This window comes from Aythya ferina (genome assembly GCF_964211825.1).
Source record: "Aythya ferina genome assembly, chromosome: 3".
NCBI lineage: Eukaryota > Metazoa > Chordata > Aves > Anseriformes > Anatidae > Aythya > Aythya ferina.
In genome coordinates, this window is record NC_140298.1 from 53843992 (window position 1) to 53862200 (window position 18209).

An 18209-nucleotide genomic window follows, 5' to 3' on the forward strand; every position below is an offset into this window, starting at 1 on the left:
AATAGTACACTGACCAAATAATTGCTCAAGGTCAGGCTGCTGAAATAAAAGAAAAAATAAAGTGTGGTTAACCGAAGTCAAAAGAGCACAGGAGTCGTGTCCCAGCTTGACTCGGGCTGATCTAGAGCTCGGCTATTGCCAAGGGGCACTATCACCTTCCCTTTCACAGCCATCCTCACATGCTACAGTGTGAACAGCTGGCTCTGCTGGCTGATCCAACTGAAACCTAGCTCTGTGAAATGAATAAAAATGGACTGAACGCCTGTTCAACAGCAGATTCAACTCACTGTATGCCTACGTAAACACTGGACTTAACCCAAGGTCCTGTCACAGCCACCATTCTTGCTCTCTCCCTTTTAGCAAAAATGTTTCCTAAAGAAACCTCCGGAGCCCCATTCTTCCTAATAAAAATTGAAGTTGAGACCTCTAGAAAATTGTAATCTTTTCAGGTGATACATAGGTGTGGTGCTTTTGATAAGAAATAACCACGTGAGTCTTCAGGTATGTAAACTATTCAGCTTAGGATTCAAAGGGCAATTGTACTTTCCAGGTCAATTTTGCAACACCTTTTACAAGAATGACAGCAGTAAGATCTCTATAAAAATGCTATCCTGGAGTTATTTGTTACAATGACCTTGTTGTACAAGGTTATATTTTGCTGCACTACTAATATACTAACACAATATTACTACTAGTGAATATATATATATATATATATATATATATATATATATATATATAAAATTGCTTAAAACTAATCTCTTCATTCTAACCTCAGGAAAAGTCAGATGCTTTTTGTTTCCAAACTCTATCATCATACAGCATAGTTAAAAATTCAGAAATCTAACCCAAAGAATACATTAGAAGTTAATCTGTTCTCATAATTTCCTGTTAATGCCCGCATTGTTTTCTATTTATTAAGCCCAAACAGGCAAGCCTACTCATCAGGGATTGATGAGTAAGCACTCAGTTTCATCACCATTCTGTATGGTTTTGGTCCTACATATTTGACTGGGAAAGCTTATTCTCTGGATCCTTGCCCCTGCTGTTGTGATTTTGCATGAGTTTAAAAAGCACATTTATGTAGGTTTGTTGCCCTTTCCCCAAACACTTCAGTCAACTAAGAAATATCTTCCTCCTATCCCTTTTCACACCCAAGCAAATACTGTCATCCAGAAAAGATGGAAGTACTCAAGTTGATGCGTTTGTGGTTTTGTTTGTTTGTTTATTCCGCCCACTCACCCCCTCCAGGGAATTCAGTTTCTTTTACATGTCCTCTAAATTACCTAAATAAGATTCTTCTGAACAGGTGTTGGAGACACTATTGCATCAGCTCAAGAGCAACAGAAATGTATGTTCACAAGAAACCTTCACCTTTTATCCCTGACTATGCTCTTTCCTGCCTCTTCAGTTGCTGCTTTGTTGCATATGTTGCTGCTAAGGTAAGATCAGGAAACACTGCCTAACAACCAAAACAACTGAGAAAGATTTTTTTTTTTTTTTTTTTTTTGCTATATTGATTCTGGAGTTTGTTTACCGCAGCAGTAAACATCATAACTTGCAGACATTTTCAGTTTGACAGCATAGAATTCATGCATAAGAGGGCCCTATCTCTACAAAAATCTAAGAAAAAGTATATTTGGTGTCCTTTCTCAAGGTATGTATTACCTTCACACTGTATTTTTTCTCCATTAGCCTTAGAAGGCTGGAAAGTTCTGTGAAGTGAATGCTTGAAAAGAATTACCACAAGAAAAATGCTCCAGAAGACAACTACTTCACTGCCTCTGGAGACTCGAGTGTTCTTGCAGTGTGAGGGAACCAAAGCATCAATCTGAAGGAAGGTCAACTGGAAACCTGCCAAGGAAAAACTAGACAAAGGGGTAAATTCTACTCCAGAACTGCAGGACTGGGGAACCTCGAAACAATACAGAATTTCTACCTATTGCCAAGAACAACAACTTGCAAAGCATGACCTCAGGCCAGCCCAGTCAATGCCACATATCCACAATATGAGTTAAAAGCACAGTGGAAAAGACACAAAAGGCAGGTTCTTCTTAATGCCTTTGCTTCTTAATTCAAGTTCCCAAAAATTAGGGAAACGTCACCACACGTATGCAGACAAAAGAAAGCACTAGATCGTAGCAGTACCTCAACCCATTTTCAAAGAACTAATACAGGTGGAATAGAGAAACCTCTGTTCTCTCACTCCGAAAGAAAACAGACCAACACAGAAAACTGGCTATAACCAGAATTCAAGACCCACCATGCTCTTGGAAACAAAAATCAACACTGGACTTTCTACTACTATCCCAAAAACTTAAGGGAAGGGGCACACAGAAGGTGAGAAAGGGCATAGCTAAAACATAGGAATTCTTCCTCCACTGCTTAAAAGGGAACAAGGACACTTCGGCTACGCTACGTGAACTCTGTCTAATGCATTAACTTGAACTGCATTTCACAAAGGATTTCCAGAAACGACTTTGAGGTCAAAACTTTTGTCTACAAAGGAAATTAGAAGGAAATTGTAGGAGATAAAACACAGCTTTAGGTTCTGGCGGTCATCCAGCTTTGTTCATTTTATTCTAATATTTTAAGAAGTAGGGAAAAAAAGTGCTGTCAGGGGCTGCCACATCCAGTACTTTAGTCAAGACTGTATATAGTACACGGCACATTTACTAACTCGTCAGACCCCTCACTTGTCCAAGAGATTATCCCCTCCCGACAAATTATCCCCTCCCACATGAACTGGATTTCAGGCTAATTTAGTTCCTCTAATAGATTTTCACCTGCAAGTTAAAAAAGGTGCTATATCAAACACTGAAACAACAAAAAAAAAAGTTCTGCAAATATAAGAGCAACTCGTTGGGAGTTTTCTTGAAACACTTCCCAAGAGTTTCAGATTATAAGCAGCTATTTTATTAAACACTTTTCTTTGAGCCTGGACTACGCAATTTGTTCCTGGTTGTGGAGTACAAACAACCCCGGTAGCACCTCCCTGCAGCCAATAAAGCACGTGCCACACAGGCCGTAAAGACTCTCCATTTTAAGAAGAGTATGCTGCGTGCTGCAAGCCTTGCCTAATGAACAGAAGGCAGGCCAGCACTGGCCAAGGAATGGCAGGGCACCCTCTCCCAGCCCTCTCGGCTGATCTCATTGTGTATAACTCTGGTGCTTGCTCACTGCATTACATCAAACACGTCTTCAAGACTGTGTCCAAAATAAGGTTTTTAAATAAATCCTACGCTGATGATGATGCTGCACAGCAAAACAATCTGAAATATATTAATTCTTTTCAGAGTATGTTGCTTTAAAAGCATCTGCACTTTCTGGGTAAAACAGAAGAAGAACTTATGTTCTGAATCCCATGAATTGAACTCACACTCTGAGTAATCAAAACATTTTATATTTTAAGAACATCTTTGTTTTGTATGGAGACTGCAAAATTTTGCTCTAAACTTGTTTCAGCTGATGTGAGGAGCCATTAACAGCTGTCATTTCACTCCATCCTCTACAACAAATTCACCCTGCTCAGTGGCAATTTTAATCACTGTTCTCTAACAGGACCCACATGACCTAAAAACACAACTCAGCCAACACATCTCTTTATAAGTGCAACTGAATCAGCACTGCCTCCTATCAGGAAAATGTAAAAGAGCTATTTACACAAAGTTTGCGAGAATTAAACAAATTCTTACAGTTTTCTTTTGCTATTATGTGCAACAGAAAGCAAGTGTGACAGGCATTCTGATTTCATTAGATTTGTCTTTGATATTCACAAGAAAAGCACTTTAAGAAATTGTGTGCGTCTGTTCACCACTTAACTAACCAGTGCACACAGGAGATCCACAGCTTCTAAAACCAGCTCTTGGTGTCCGATCCGTGTGATACCCAAATCTTCCAGATCCTGGTGAGAGATCTGTAACAGCTGTTCACCATTTATCTTCTCCCGTTCAAACTTATGGACATACTGCTGCAGGCAATCATCCAGGCCTAACAAAGCACAAGAGAGAGAAAGAGAGAGTGTGAAGGGGACGTGATTACACTTCGTGTTTTCTTTCCCTTCCCCACCACATTAAAAAAAATACAAAAGGCACAAACAGAATTGCAGACAATATGTAGTGCCAAACCATGAAAGAAATTTGAAGTGAGACTGAAGACTGGAAGTTGTACCACAGTGGCGCAGCAATGGAGCACGCAGATTTTGTGGATCTTGGTGTCACCTGAGTAAAGGCACGACCCGTTTGCTCTTTGTGGATCAGGATGTGGTAAGAATGTCCCTTTGGTGTCAGCACACGCAAAGCTATCAGGAGAAGTGCATAGACAGACTCAGCCCTCACAGTTACCCAAAACCCTGAAGAGCAACCACAACAACAAGAAATAACCAAACAAAACAAGAACAAGGCAAGGAAAGAACTTGCCCAGAACCCTAACAAACAAAAAAGACTAAAACCCCACAGTCCCCCATCCACTTAAATATAAAAGAGCTGGATGATGAGAGGAAAATGGAACAATCAAAGGCAAAGCAATCAAAACGATGTTTGGCTCGTCTCATTACTCCCTTGATTTATGAGCCCCTAGAGCTTCCTGAATCAGCCGTTCTCGCCCCCTTGATAAGTTAGCAGCATACATCAGCAAGAAACCTAACTTATTTTTATAGCAACAAAGTATTTTTAAAACATTTTAGAACATTTTTGTCTGTCACACCAATATACTTGCTTTAAATTATGACTATATGTTCCCATTCTTCTACAGTATCTTTTTCCCTCTTTTGTTGCTCAAACTGATTAGAGAAAGGATTTTTCTCTTTCATTTGTTTTAATTAAACTTTGTGTTAATCCTGTTTTCTTCTGCTCATTTTGTCTGTTCTTAAAGATCTTGTGGGCAGCAGTCTAAGGGAAAACATTTGGATGGGTGTGTTATTTGAAAGATGCAGTGCTCTTGATGTCCTATTGCACTACAGCATATTAGCTAGAGCAGAAGGAACAGATCCAAGTAGATTTGCTTTGTAGCAGTAAATCACATTCACTGAAAATAGTTGACACAAACAAAATTCAGATTACATACTTGGCATCTACTTTGTAGCATCCACAATAGCTATGATGTTGGACAGTTCAGTTTTAAAAATTTGAACTTGTAAGTGTAGAAAGGATGTTTATCCATTATGTTGGCTCACAAGGAAGCCACGGAGATGGACAGGATGTAGCCTGCTGCAAATGAGAAACACCAACAGTCCACTGAACTGCACGGAAACTGAGGACAGGCACTCAGTTCAAGTCGTCAAGCTGCAATAGTAGCCTGGAAAAGAAGCACTCCCAGCACATGCCAAGAAAACCATCCAGACAAGTCACCCGGGGGGGGGGGGGCTCCAGGACTCACACGATATGTGCTCGCTTCCTAACAGCAGCCCGAGCTGTCACTGCTGCCTTGCAGTGCCTGCTCACAGGAGATCTGCAGATTACGAGCTTACAGAGGCACAGGCTTACTTTTCATGCATCACCTGCCTTTGTAACTCTCACCAAGAAATTAATAAGGACGGACAGCCTGGCACTTAAGTCACCCCTTTATAATATGACTCCTGCAAGCTAAATTTTTATTGCAACACATCAAAATCTGGCTGGACAAGCTTGACTCTTCCACGTGCAGAGCTACTGGTGTGTACAGCTTGATTTTTAAAGCATAATTATGAATGTGAAATCCCACATGCGAGATGAGCAGTCTCCCAGGGCTACAGTTGTTTGGGGTGCACTCTTTTTTCTTCCCATCTGTCTTGGCAAGGCCTCATAAATTTTGAAAATTGAGCCCAGTGTTCTGTTTCCCACAGGCACCAATTTCTCCCTTAGGCTATACAAACTCTTTTCCCAGGAAAAATAATAAAACGATCTGGCCTTCATTGTTTAACAATTTATTTTTTTTAAACAAATTCTCAACCGAGGCTGACATACAGAGCACATATTTGGCATTCCCAATTTTTAATGCTGTCTTGCAGACCTCTGCTTCCCATCGCTTGCCATTGAAAGTCTCCATTACTTATTGCACAAACACCTACAACGAAACACTGTTTAGTATGCAATATTTTGGTATTTTTCAAGTTTCTTGGACACGTTGAAGCTTTTGCCTGCTATCCTTTGTGTGTGTTGACTCAACTTTCTGGACCCTCATTCTGTGCTAAAACATGAGACTTGTATTTGTATATATCCCCCAAAAACTACAACTGCGGTTTTCAGCTTGCCTGTGGTTTTTTGTTTTGACTTTCTTTTAATTCATACTTGTCTGTTCTTGAAGATCTATTACATCTTGAACGGCTACTTCTAAAATACATTTTTCATAGGTGTACTTAATACTTCTCTGATCACACAATAGAACTATTTTGTAAAGTAAAACATTACAAAATCGTACAAGTGTGAATTCAGAATGGTCAATACAGAGGCACAGCTGCTCAGACAGAAACATATTTGACTGACCGAACCTATAAAAAGCAGGAAGTGAAGACAAACCCACACACTTATGGCAAGCATTCACTAATGGTTTAAGAAGATCTTACTAATATTAGTGTTACTACTTCTTCTAAGAAACATATGGAAAAGTCTTAAATATTTTAATTGAGATTGGAACCACATTTATAGCATACTGTTTAATTTTCTGTCATATGAATATAATGTTTAAATATCACATGCAAACAAAAACAAAAAAAATGCTATTTCCCCAAGAAGGAAAGGAGAAAGGAGCAAAAGTGACTCATAAATCAGTTCCATAAAATAAGCTAAGTAATATTTAAGTAAAGCTTAAAAGTCAGCATTGAAATGTCATTGGGAATCTAAACGTACTGCTCATTGTTCCCTTCTCCCAGACTTCTTAGTTTTTTTCCATTATTTTCATTGTGAACTTCAGCATGTCATTTAGACTTCATATTACCCATTAGTGAAATCTAAGTTTCTCAAAAATATCTAGATGAATTATAAGCAACAGAAGCAGCCTACATTACTTAGAAATACACTTTCCTCGTTGCCAGTTTTTTTTCAATAGGTATCTCATAACTGACAGGGACACCCAAGTTGCACAGGAAATTTCTACCTTCTTATATGTACAGAACTTACTGTTTGCTCATAGGCTATACAGACAAGGCAAACAAAAACCTGCTGTAAGTCAAGCTGCCTCACTTTGTAATAATCCAGGGCATATTCTGAAATATATTATCAATAAGGTGGCTGAGAAATAAATTCAGCTAGTTTAGCAGTGTAAATTCAGTGCAACGTTAGCAGGCTCAAGCAGAAAAAAAGGTTTTAGTATTTCCGCAAAAATACAATTAAGACTGACACTGGAAAGACATCTACATTCTCCTTTACCTGTTCAAAAGCCCTGCTGATGTCTAAACTATTCATTTTATGCTCTACATATGTTTAAAAAGCATGTCTCAACTGCTCGCATGACATCTTTCTATCATTTGATGCACATAAATGAACACCATGCATGAAAGATAGCGTCCTTCCTATTTAAGAAGAGATGTTAGAGAATAAGGGCAGACAGGCATAGAAATACCAGTTGCAATGGTACCCATGTTTTACCACAACAGTAGCGGTGATTTTGACTCAAAAGGGGAAAAAAAAAGTACAATACAATGGTATTTGTATCTTGAAAACCCTTTGAGGAAGAAGGCTCTAATTTGCACAAAACTCCCTCACAAATTTTGGCAGGTGTAGAGATGTGCAATAGATCCTAAGAACTGTCTAGACTTTTCTGTCTAAAATAACCTTCTCCCACCACGCAAAGCATCCCAGAAGATATTCAATATCTTGCATTCATGTAAAAACATTAGAACATGACTTACACTTACAGATTTGCACCGATAGCAATCTCAGTCTGTTTCCAAGATTAAGAAAGTTATTTTGAATAAGAATTGAGGGGAAAAAATAACCTTTAGGAGGATAAAAAGGGGAGCTTGGGTCCAAGCCATAACTATCAGTTTACTATTCAGAGAGAATTAACATTTCTATTGTTGATAAAAATCAGCCATTCAGCAGTGACATATCTGATTACCAAAATCCTAGAGACACTACTAGTACAGTCATTGAGTAGTTTCATGCTTTTTACTCAACTTCTGTGCTGAACATCAGCAACAAATTTACCTACAATGAATCAATAAAACCAGTTAACAAATGTATTATGGCCACAGGCCAAAAAAACAGTTGACCCTCCTTATCTCTTCTTTCTTCCCTCCACCCCACTCTCTCTTACTTTCTTCTCTTGTAAGACTACAGAGAGCTGATACGCTCAAACATGACTTGGGGGAGAGGAGGTGATGACAGACTGGGCAAGGGGATGCATAAGGAGGGGAAAGAGAAGGGAAGTAAAACCTGGAAGGTGACTGCAACCATTTGCTCTAAGTTCATGAACTTGAATAGATTCTCAGGGTAACTCATAAAATGTGAAAGCTGACATAAGGGAGCTGGCAGAACACAAACCACTTGAACAGAAGACAGACAAGACCTTCCTCACCACACAGCACCACAATGCCAATCATCACTCACCACCTGAAGGAAATACAGCCTCATTACTGTGCATACATACTCAATCTCTTGTTTGCTGTGTGACTCTTTACCAAATTGACAGCAGATGATGTCCCAGCATAGCTGTAGGGTTCAGCTATGTCCCTCAGCCCTTTGATGGGCTCCCAAGGACCTTGGATAGCAGCCTAGGTGGGACTGCCAAAATCATTTTTGCCCCATCACCTTAAATAAAGATAAAAACAATTGTTGTAAGAAACTGACCTTTCCCACTAAGAAAGTCACTCTTAGTCTAGTTCCCCCCTTTGGGGTCTCCTAACTTTAATTTACTTAAGTTAATTAAATTAACTGCTAACTTTAATCTCAAAAGACTCCTTGTACACACCAATCCATGCTCTCTAGCTTTGAAAGGCTATCAGTTCTATGAGAATCTTTGTTGTACCCCATGAAATATGCCATTATATCATCATTTATATTCCACTCCCTTTTATTATTTACTGTGACAGCTTCCTTCCTTCATTTCCTTCACCTATTTCCATGACTGGAATTAAAGAAAAAGTAGAAGGGAAATCAAGTCAGCAAATGAACATTAGAAAGAGGAAAGAACCAATTCATCATGAGAAGGTCAACCAGCACCTAAGAAGGCAGATAAAATTAAGGAAAAAAGAGTCTGCAGGACAACTGTGAAAAGCTAATGTAGCTCAGTGAAACAGGTACAGAGTAAAGAGGAAAAAACTCAACAGAAAGTTCCAGGAGAAAGAAAACAGACTTAACACACAGTTTTCTTTAATATTAAAATTTGTTCAATTTAGTGGGAACACTGTTTCACTGTAACACTGTGGATGCCATTTTCCTCTGCAGACAAACAGAGCCAGTGGTAACTTTAACAAGGAGTTCAAGGTGCTTTAAAACAATGATGAAAGAAAAACCTAGAGCAGGCAACGGAAACCTAATTCAATAATAAATTGAGCCCTAGGTAAGACCTGACTTTCTAGGATCCATATCCCTGGATTGTTTCTCAGCTAACATGAATGTTTTAGCATTTATCTTTCCACAGGTTTACAAAACAAAAGTCTAGGTATCATTTGGTGTGAGCCATTTATAGAGTACAGAGCTCAAACACCTCAATTTACCAAGGAAAAAAAAAATAAAGGCCTTCATGAGAGATTTGAAATACTGTCTAGGGCACAAAGGTAAAAGAACCTCTACTTCCAATTTTTAATCCAAATAGCTTCACAACCACTCATAGCACCATCACTGTCAAAAGTATCAATGACTTAGGAAAAGAAGAAACACCAAAACTGAAGAGCAAGAACAGCTTATTACCAGCATCCTGTCTCCTGCATAAAATAGCTCATCTATAAAGCAAATTATCTTTATGTAGTCAATTGGAAGTACCTCTTCCACATTTCTGTTTAACCACCTGCATCCTAACCAAGCAGGTAGGCCCACTGCCTCATCAGGAGTCAGGCCTAGTTTTGCTGGGGACAGACATTGCCTAGAGCAGTGAGAATGGTTCAAAAGCTTCCCGCCCCTTCCCTCCCATTAAGCAGGGATGAAACCAGATGAATTGCTGGCCTCTCCCCACCAGCAGGGATGCAAAGGGCAATGCTATCATGAAGGTCACACCGGGACAGAGGAAAGGGCAAAGCCTTCAGCTTTGATAATGAATGCCTTACTGTCCCCTCTACAATCCCCTATCACTGACAGTTGCACTGAAGGACTTCTGCAACATGTTCCTATTGTCAATATTTCCAACTAACATATTTGGCATGTAGAAACAGACTGCTTATACATGTGTTCATAATATCTCGAAATAAATCCATTCATTAGATTCCAATCCATCCATAAATCCCTGGGTGTCTCTTGAATCCAAAACTGAAAGCTCCACCTTGTAAAAGAAGAATTCATAGTTAAATTTGGGTTGTAAACCATCCTGATCAGTACTGTAGAAACTGTTTTTAACCTTCAGTTACTCCAGTAAAGATTATAATATCAGAAAACATAGTAGAAGGCCTATCAATATTATTTTCAGTTCTCTCTACAAAGTCAACAACTGAGACCATCCCAGCAGTCCCCATTGTCATGCTCCAGACTGTACACTGAAGCACAACGATACGCTTAGACACTGCACTGTGTATATACATATAGAAGAATGAAAATTGCTTTTGTCCACACACCTGCTGAACCCTTCAAAGTACTCTAGCAAGTTTACAAAGCAAAAAAAAAAAAAAAAAAAAAAAAAGGAAGAAAGAAGTGTAACCTACTTAGAATTCTTTTACAAAACATTTTCAGGAAATTAAGCAGACATAGGTAAGAGCAGTCTTTAGAGAAGAAAAAATAGTAGGGAAGAGACGGATACGATAAATATGATAAAAGGCTATAGAAAAACACAAGTGGCAGAGTAATACAAAAGGAGACCTGACTGTACATTGTCTCTTCCAGTACACGAGCTAGGGAGAGCAAATGAAGCCAGCATGTAACAGGCCCAAACAAGCCATGAAGAGTGATTCTTCATACAGCAGCATGCAGTGAATGATCAAAATCTACATGGGTTCAGGGGAAGGTGAACAGGTACATGACAAAAAATGCCACAGAAATTATGTCTGACTCTGAAAGACAAACAGAGACAGTTGAAGGCTGCAGGGAGACTACTGAGGGGAACACACACTACATCTTTCCTACGATCCTCCTAAATACATCCCTTTCTGGCAAAGGCACAAGATGGGATACTGAGCTAGACAGAACAGGACTTCCACAGCTATGATACGTGCAGCACCAAATGTAAATGGCAGCTTGCTTTTAATTACTTCTACCCAAAGGCTTAAGAAAATTGTTGTCTTCACTGTTCGAAGCCACTACTCACGTTAGTATTTACAGTAACAGTGGCATAAGATTTTCCCCAAAGTGCAAAAACTCTCAAAAACAGAGAAGCAGAAGAATCAAAAAAAAAAAAAAAAAAGGGGGAAATGTAAGGTCTAAATGTGTAATACTGAATTGTGATATCAACTTAACCCAAAGGTATATGCAAAGCTTTTACACTTTTTTGTTTGTTTGTTTGTTTGTTTTAAGAAAAGAAACCCAAGTAATACTAGGACAAGGACCACAAAGAATCTTGGGGGTTGTAATCCAGCTTGAGACATTAACAGTGAGTTTAGAAATTGTTGAAAATGAGTGAATTTGCACCAGGACTACAAAAATCTATTTCACCTGAGTGGATGGTACCAAACAATAAACTGAGGTAAAAGCAATTCTGTAGTAAAAGAGCACTCTGAAAGCAGTCTTTACTTGCAAAGGTATCTCAGCTAAAACTCAAAACTGACTTTTTTTTTTTTTTTTGTCTTTTTAAAGGCTTTTCTTCAGTGAACTCATGAAAAAACTGAGGTGAGGGGAGAGAGTTATTTCTACTATTTTCCTTTGGGTCTTCTTATTACGACATAGTTTTAAGGATTCAAATTAAAGACAAAATTAAAATGGAACACTACAGAAATTGAACAGTGAATTGTGCTGGCACGCCATGTTTTTTAGAAAAAAAATAAAATCCAGACATCCAGGCACAGCATGATGAAATACAGGTTTAACCAGAAAAAAATCTCTTTTATAAAAGAGATAAAAGCGTGAAGACATAAGCCAATCATGTCATACTTTAATACACTGAAAAATAAATCACTATGCCACAACCACAGACAGAGAAAAATTACAGGCTTTTTCAATTTGGCAGGCTATTCCCTCTAGACATGAAGTAGACAATACCAAGAAAAAAAATCGTTTGCACTGTATTCCCACCCATTTGAATCCAGATGGGTCAGAATACACAGTCATGTTTTCCACCAGCAGAGCTCGACTGGACGTCTGCATGCAGCTGTGGGTCCCTGTTGTACGTACTAGGGCCCAGCCTGGACAGGCTTTACTGGATCACGCTAGCTAATCTCTATGACTTCTTTGAGATAACGCAACTGACTTCACCTCTGAAATTTTGACTCAACTGAAAGAAGGAAGAGATGGGAGAACCTCTCGTTAAGGACTCAGCCCTAGGTAGCACTGCAACAGCACATGCTCATCTGAGCATCAGTCTGAAGGCAAGCTGAGGGAGCTGGGGTTGTTCAGCCTGGAGAAGAGAAGGCTCTACTCAGACCTTACAGCAACCTTCCAGTGCCTACTGGGGGCCTGCAGGAAAGCTGGGGAGGGACTCTTTGTCAGGGAGACAAAAGAGCATAGGTTTACATTAGATATAAGGAGTTAATTCTTCACTCAGAGGGTGGCAAGTCCCTGGCACGGGGTGCCCCGAGAAGCTGTGGGTGCCCCATCCCTGGAGGTGCTCAAGGCCAAGCTGGATAGGGCTTTGGGCAGCCTGGTCTGGTGGGAGGTGTCTCTGCCCATGGCCAGGGTACTAGAGTTAGATGGTCTTTAAGGTCCCTTCCAACCAAAACCATTCCACAACTCTATCTTGAGGAAACGCATTTCCAGGAAGGAAGAATGGGAACCACAACCAAGGGCTCACATTCAGACCTCAAACAGCTGGCAGCATCTCAGCTCTAACTCTTCATTAATCCCAACTACCACCAGAAGAGGACTGTTGACCGGAAAGTGTTGGATGAAGAATGAACAAAGAAGAAAAAATATTATGTACATACACCATTTTTTCCTGCTCATTTCAGTATATATTTTCTGCCTGCATCAAGGCTTCATGTCTGCAAAGTTTCGTGTGATGAAGTAGCTTCACACAATACATCTCATGCTTTGGTTTTCTTTTTTAAGAATCAACTACATCACTTTCTGACCAGCTACATTTGGCAAAAGCAATCTTTCTGTGCTATAACAGATTTTGTTTGGCAAACCACATAAATCAGATGAAAGCAGAGCATATCCATATGTTCTCTGCAGATAGACCTGGCACTCTAAGTTTCAACAAAATATGCTGTGAAAGCCAACATTCAGCAAATGCATGCAAAACACATTAAAATGGAGACCATACCTGCCCTGGACAGACAAACCCAAATAGTTTCCTAGCCAACACCACAAGATGTCTTCAGGGACACTGCTGACAACATTCTTCCTGACTTCACAGTAAAAACAATATCCTACTTGTGGCAAGATGCAACTCACATTTGTTCCTTGGGTATAATACATTACAGCATGAGTAAGACAACACAAATCAAATAAAATAGCAGTACACTGTAGCTGTAACAAGACACTTCTAGAGCTTTTACTTAATCAACGTTTATTGCTCAAGTAGCAACTAAGAACTACTATAAGCTCCAGACTGAAACAAGATTTGCCCAATATAGGAATACATGCAAAGATGTGCGTATTTGTTTGTTGGTTGCATTTAAAATAGCTGCAATTAAATGTGTTTAGAATGGCTCTCCACTGAAATAGAAGCAGTCCCAACAAGTACAACCAAATTTTGTTGCTTCTTCCCATTAAGGTTTTAGTATTATATCTAGCAATCAACTTATCCTCACAGAAAAATGATTTCAAACCTACAGAGCTTAGATAAGATGGCTCGGGATACTGTAGTAGACTACTGCAATTGCAGAAAAATTCATACATAATTGTTACTAAAAACAAATATTCTCATATAATTTCAGTTGAACTCCTCTGACGGCAATCATGTCCAGTGAACGTGCCTTCGTGTTTGTTACAACCTAATAAAACCATTTTCCTTGTAAATACATGATTGACAGTGTCTGCAAATATGAAGCTTTTAGTGTGGTAAAGAACAGTCACTCAATGAGGCTTTAAAGTCACGTGCATGCATTAGTGGAGGCAAAAAAGCTGACTCTAAATGGCTGTGCTGAGTGATACATGCAGCAGGATTTAAGAGATCTAAAAACAGTGTCAGATCCTTCCCACACCCTTGAAAATTCTTTTTTATCCTATTTTGTTGCTTACAACTGATGTCCATGACTAATCTAAAAGTGTCGTTTAAACATGGCATCATTGAGAGTTACTTACTTTATTTACACCAGTTTAGAATAGTTTCATTAATTCCACTCAAGCTGCGAGTTAGAACTGTTCCATACGAATCAGGATAAATGAATGCATCTTATGAGCTATTGGTGAGGTAAAACATCGTCCTCACCTACTCTATCACAGCTGTGGCAGTGAAATATTCACTGAAGTTAAAGTGTGGGGATTCTGTTCCACCCAAGACTTGAAAAATTTATCTTGGATGCTCAGTTGTTGTTTCCCAGTACACACGGGCTCAAAAAAATAAGTTTTCCTCCAGTAGGAAACAAAAGCAAGCAATTGAAGCACAAGCAAGAAGTGGAAGAAACTCACTGATGATTCCAGGATGCCTTTTTCTCACCCCAGTAAGACCCTGTGTTGGTTTGCTGTTTCTTCATATTAAGTACACTTCAAAACATGCTGGCCAACACGTTTTAAATTATATTCCAATATGAATTTACAACTTCTGTAGTCAGTGTAGGTCTGTTGCTCGCTTCCACTGAAAAATTGTTCATTCCATTGATCCAAGTAACAGTTTTGCCTAGGAACAGGATGGTTTGGTCAGGAATGAAAGCAGAGTGGTATGTGACCACTGAGAACTGCAGTTAAGAACCTACAGATGAGATCGTTGTTCATCCTTCCATACAGCACTAGGCCTTGTAGGTAATCAGTCTACTTCACCACATGCTCCTCACAAACACAGAATATTTGGGATGACTACCTCAAAAATGACCCACTCATGGCATTCCCCAGCACTTGGCTCTTCTGCAGCTAGGTGGCAACGATAACTGAGGCAAGAGACTCATCACCATTTCAGCATCCAACTCCCTGACTCACTCTCTTGGTCAGAGGGCCACACAAGAGAGGACAACCTGACCTGACTAAATTGATTTCATCGAACCAAGCAAAGCTCATATGTCAAAGCCCGGAATTGTGCCACATCAGACCCCCCACGCTGCTCACCGCCAGACCCTGCTGTGGACCCCACATACAGAGAGGTGCATTTCCTCACACCCATTACAGCTCTGAAAGGAAGCTTGAAAGAAATCTTACTTCTGCTACTGACAGATACAGATGTTTTCCACTAAATCAATGCAACCACAAAGAAATAAATTTCTCAGAATTTTCCAACTCACACAACCATGTTGATTTTTCCCCACACACACACATTTTGTTTTGGTTTTATCCCACTATTCTAAGACACTTTATACTGGAGAACTTGTACTCGAAACAAGCCTTTAAATACTTTACCATTTCACTTACAGAAGTATAATTGCATTGAACCTAAAACACAGTCCCAGTGCTAGCTGTAAAGCCTTCCGCAAGATTACAGGAACCAGATTTCTTTTTTAATGGAAACAATTTAATTCTGTTTTATTGTTTTAGTGAAATTTGTATTGTAGCTTCACCCACAGCAGGAATATGGAATCATTTAAGACCCCAGAGGCAAAAGGCTCTGGAAGCCATGGAAATCACAGAATTAGAACAGCCTGTAAGTCGTGTTGCATAGCTGAAGACTGCCTTTCTAGTCTCAGCCTCCCCATTGCCCATCCCACTCCTCTCTCCAACGTCCTTGATCTTCTTGTTTCTCATAGAGTCAAACTAGAGGTGACGAGTGGCCCCATCAGGTGGTCTGGCTGTGTTTGAGCATCTTCTGGGAGGCATGCCAGTGCAGCAGAGAAATGCTGCAAACAGCAGGCTGGAAAAGCTCTGTATTGTGGAACAAAAGCCACCAACCCCAAGACACAAGTGCACAGCCTGGCAGTGAATGATACAGTGCAAGGCACAGGTTTTAGAAAATATATAGGTGCCATACAAGAGGAACCAGTGACGTGCTGCAGGACTGTGTCTGGCACCATGGACTTGTTGAATAGAAGAAAGCACTTCAACAGCTGGAGGGAGGTTGGACAAGTAGCAATACATGCCATAAGACATGGAGACTGTGATGAGTATAGTGTGGTGCAGGATTTAGGGGAGCATGGCTAGTACTGCAATGCACAGCCCTAGAAGCTACAGTTGACAATCCTTTAAGTACTATGGCAGGGGAAAGAGAGGGGAAGGAGACAGGACACAGACAGACAGGGTGTCTGCATTCTTGGTGCTTGACAGATCAAGAAGTCCTTCCTGCATGACACCACTCTCACCCTGTCCTCAGATACAGAACACAAGTCACGCTAAATACGCTTACTGCCTACATGTATCAAAGCTGGCTGTGCTGCATCACATCAGCGTCTCAGTTTGCTGGTCAGACCGGTCTTTTGGGACACAGATGTTACCATCTGTGATTTTGTATAATATCACTTTAAGTGAAGCAACATTTCACTCCTTGTCGAGGGGTATGTCCTTCAGCAGATTGCTCCCTGTCTTTCACAACATCTCCTTGCTCCAGTTTTCCAAGAAGCACACATGACGTTAAACTTACCAAGAGGCACTTCCCTACCGCTGTACTTTTCTAGCTTGCCTTACTTTGTTCTTAGCATGCTTTAACGTAATGCACAGCTAATTTTAAAAATAATCTCCACAACAGCACAAGACATGGGAGCACTCCTGTACAATTTAAAAGTCATTCCCCAGATAAATTCCTGGGATCTCAATTGAGTGCACATTACAGTTGTTAATGGTTTAACATTATACCAGCACCATCCCAAGACAAAACTTGTGTGTGTCAAAAATTCAAAACTGTATGAAGGAGGAAAAAAGTTCCTGCTTCACAGGGAAAAAGAGTTAACTCTGTAAAATATAACTACCTGGGTTTCAACATGCATCACTTTCTGCCTGCTGACACTACAAAGAAGTGCTTCTTCAGCTCATTACTAACATGCATTTAACAATTCTCTTTGTCTACATGGCATCACTGATTTCTCATACTGAGTTTTTTCTATGCCACTATCCATTATTAATAATGCCACGATGACACTATTAAAAAAAAAGAAAAAAGACGTTACTTTTGAAGTATCAAAATATCTTTTTCTTTGTATGTTACCTTTATAAAATGGGGCTTGCTTTCCTATAAAAGAAGTTAATAATCAATTTTCCCCCCCAAAAAATCTCCTACCCATTCAGTCTCAGTTGAGCACAAGTCCAAAACTGAAAGGACCAACTGTTACATAAAGTCATCACTTATAAGAGGCAAGAATAGGCAGATACTTCCTAAAAGCTGACAAGCCACCCATGCAGAAGATGTCTATTAACCCAGTGGCTGATGCATCTTGTAAGGACTGCATTTCTCCCTCACCCCAAGAGCAACTTCTTCTAATTCCAGTTACAGCAAACTTCAGATCAGCCCTGTCTACAGCTATACACCATCCCAGGGGAACCTCTAAACTGGACTTTAAATAAACAGTTAACATTTATGAAAGTGATAAACTAACCACTAAACAGCCTGACTGCTACCATAGCGTGCTGTGTACAATCTCCCCTTAAGGCTTTGAGTTCTTCATTTGCAAAAGAGATGCACAAAGGCATGAAAATCCCATAAATGGTTTGAATTCTTGAAGTCTGACACAATTTTGTCCTTTTAGGTCCATGTGTGCGTGTGTAATCTTCTACAGAGAGGACCTGATCCTGAACCTCTAACATCACATTAAGCACTAAAAATAACCTATAGTTCTGCTGCTGTATTAAGAGCAGTGACTAAAAGGTCACCTACTAACTTCTGCATCACTGTGTTAGGTCTTTGTTCCTGCTTCATGTCAAATCCAGTTGCTCTTCTTCATGGTTGTATTTTTAAAAAATAAAAAATAAATAAAACAGATA

General features: G+C 39.7%; 1 protein-coding gene across 3 annotated transcripts in view; it reads right to left on the reverse strand.

The window, feature by feature from the left end:
• The window catches only part of CNKSR3 (CNKSR family member 3), a 57824-nt gene that overhangs the window by 22589 nt on the left and 17026 nt on the right, over positions 1–18209 (reverse strand). For 2 of the 3 annotated variants that reach the window (XM_084515865.1, XM_084515866.1), the window contains exon 2: positions 3827–3990. The exons of the other annotated variant lie outside the window; for it this stretch is intronic. In XM_084515865.1, coding sequence (XP_084371991.1) covers positions 3827–3990 — 164 coding nt within the window. The remainder of the gene's footprint in view (positions 1–3826; positions 3991–18209) is intronic. 3 annotated transcript variants of the gene reach the window in all.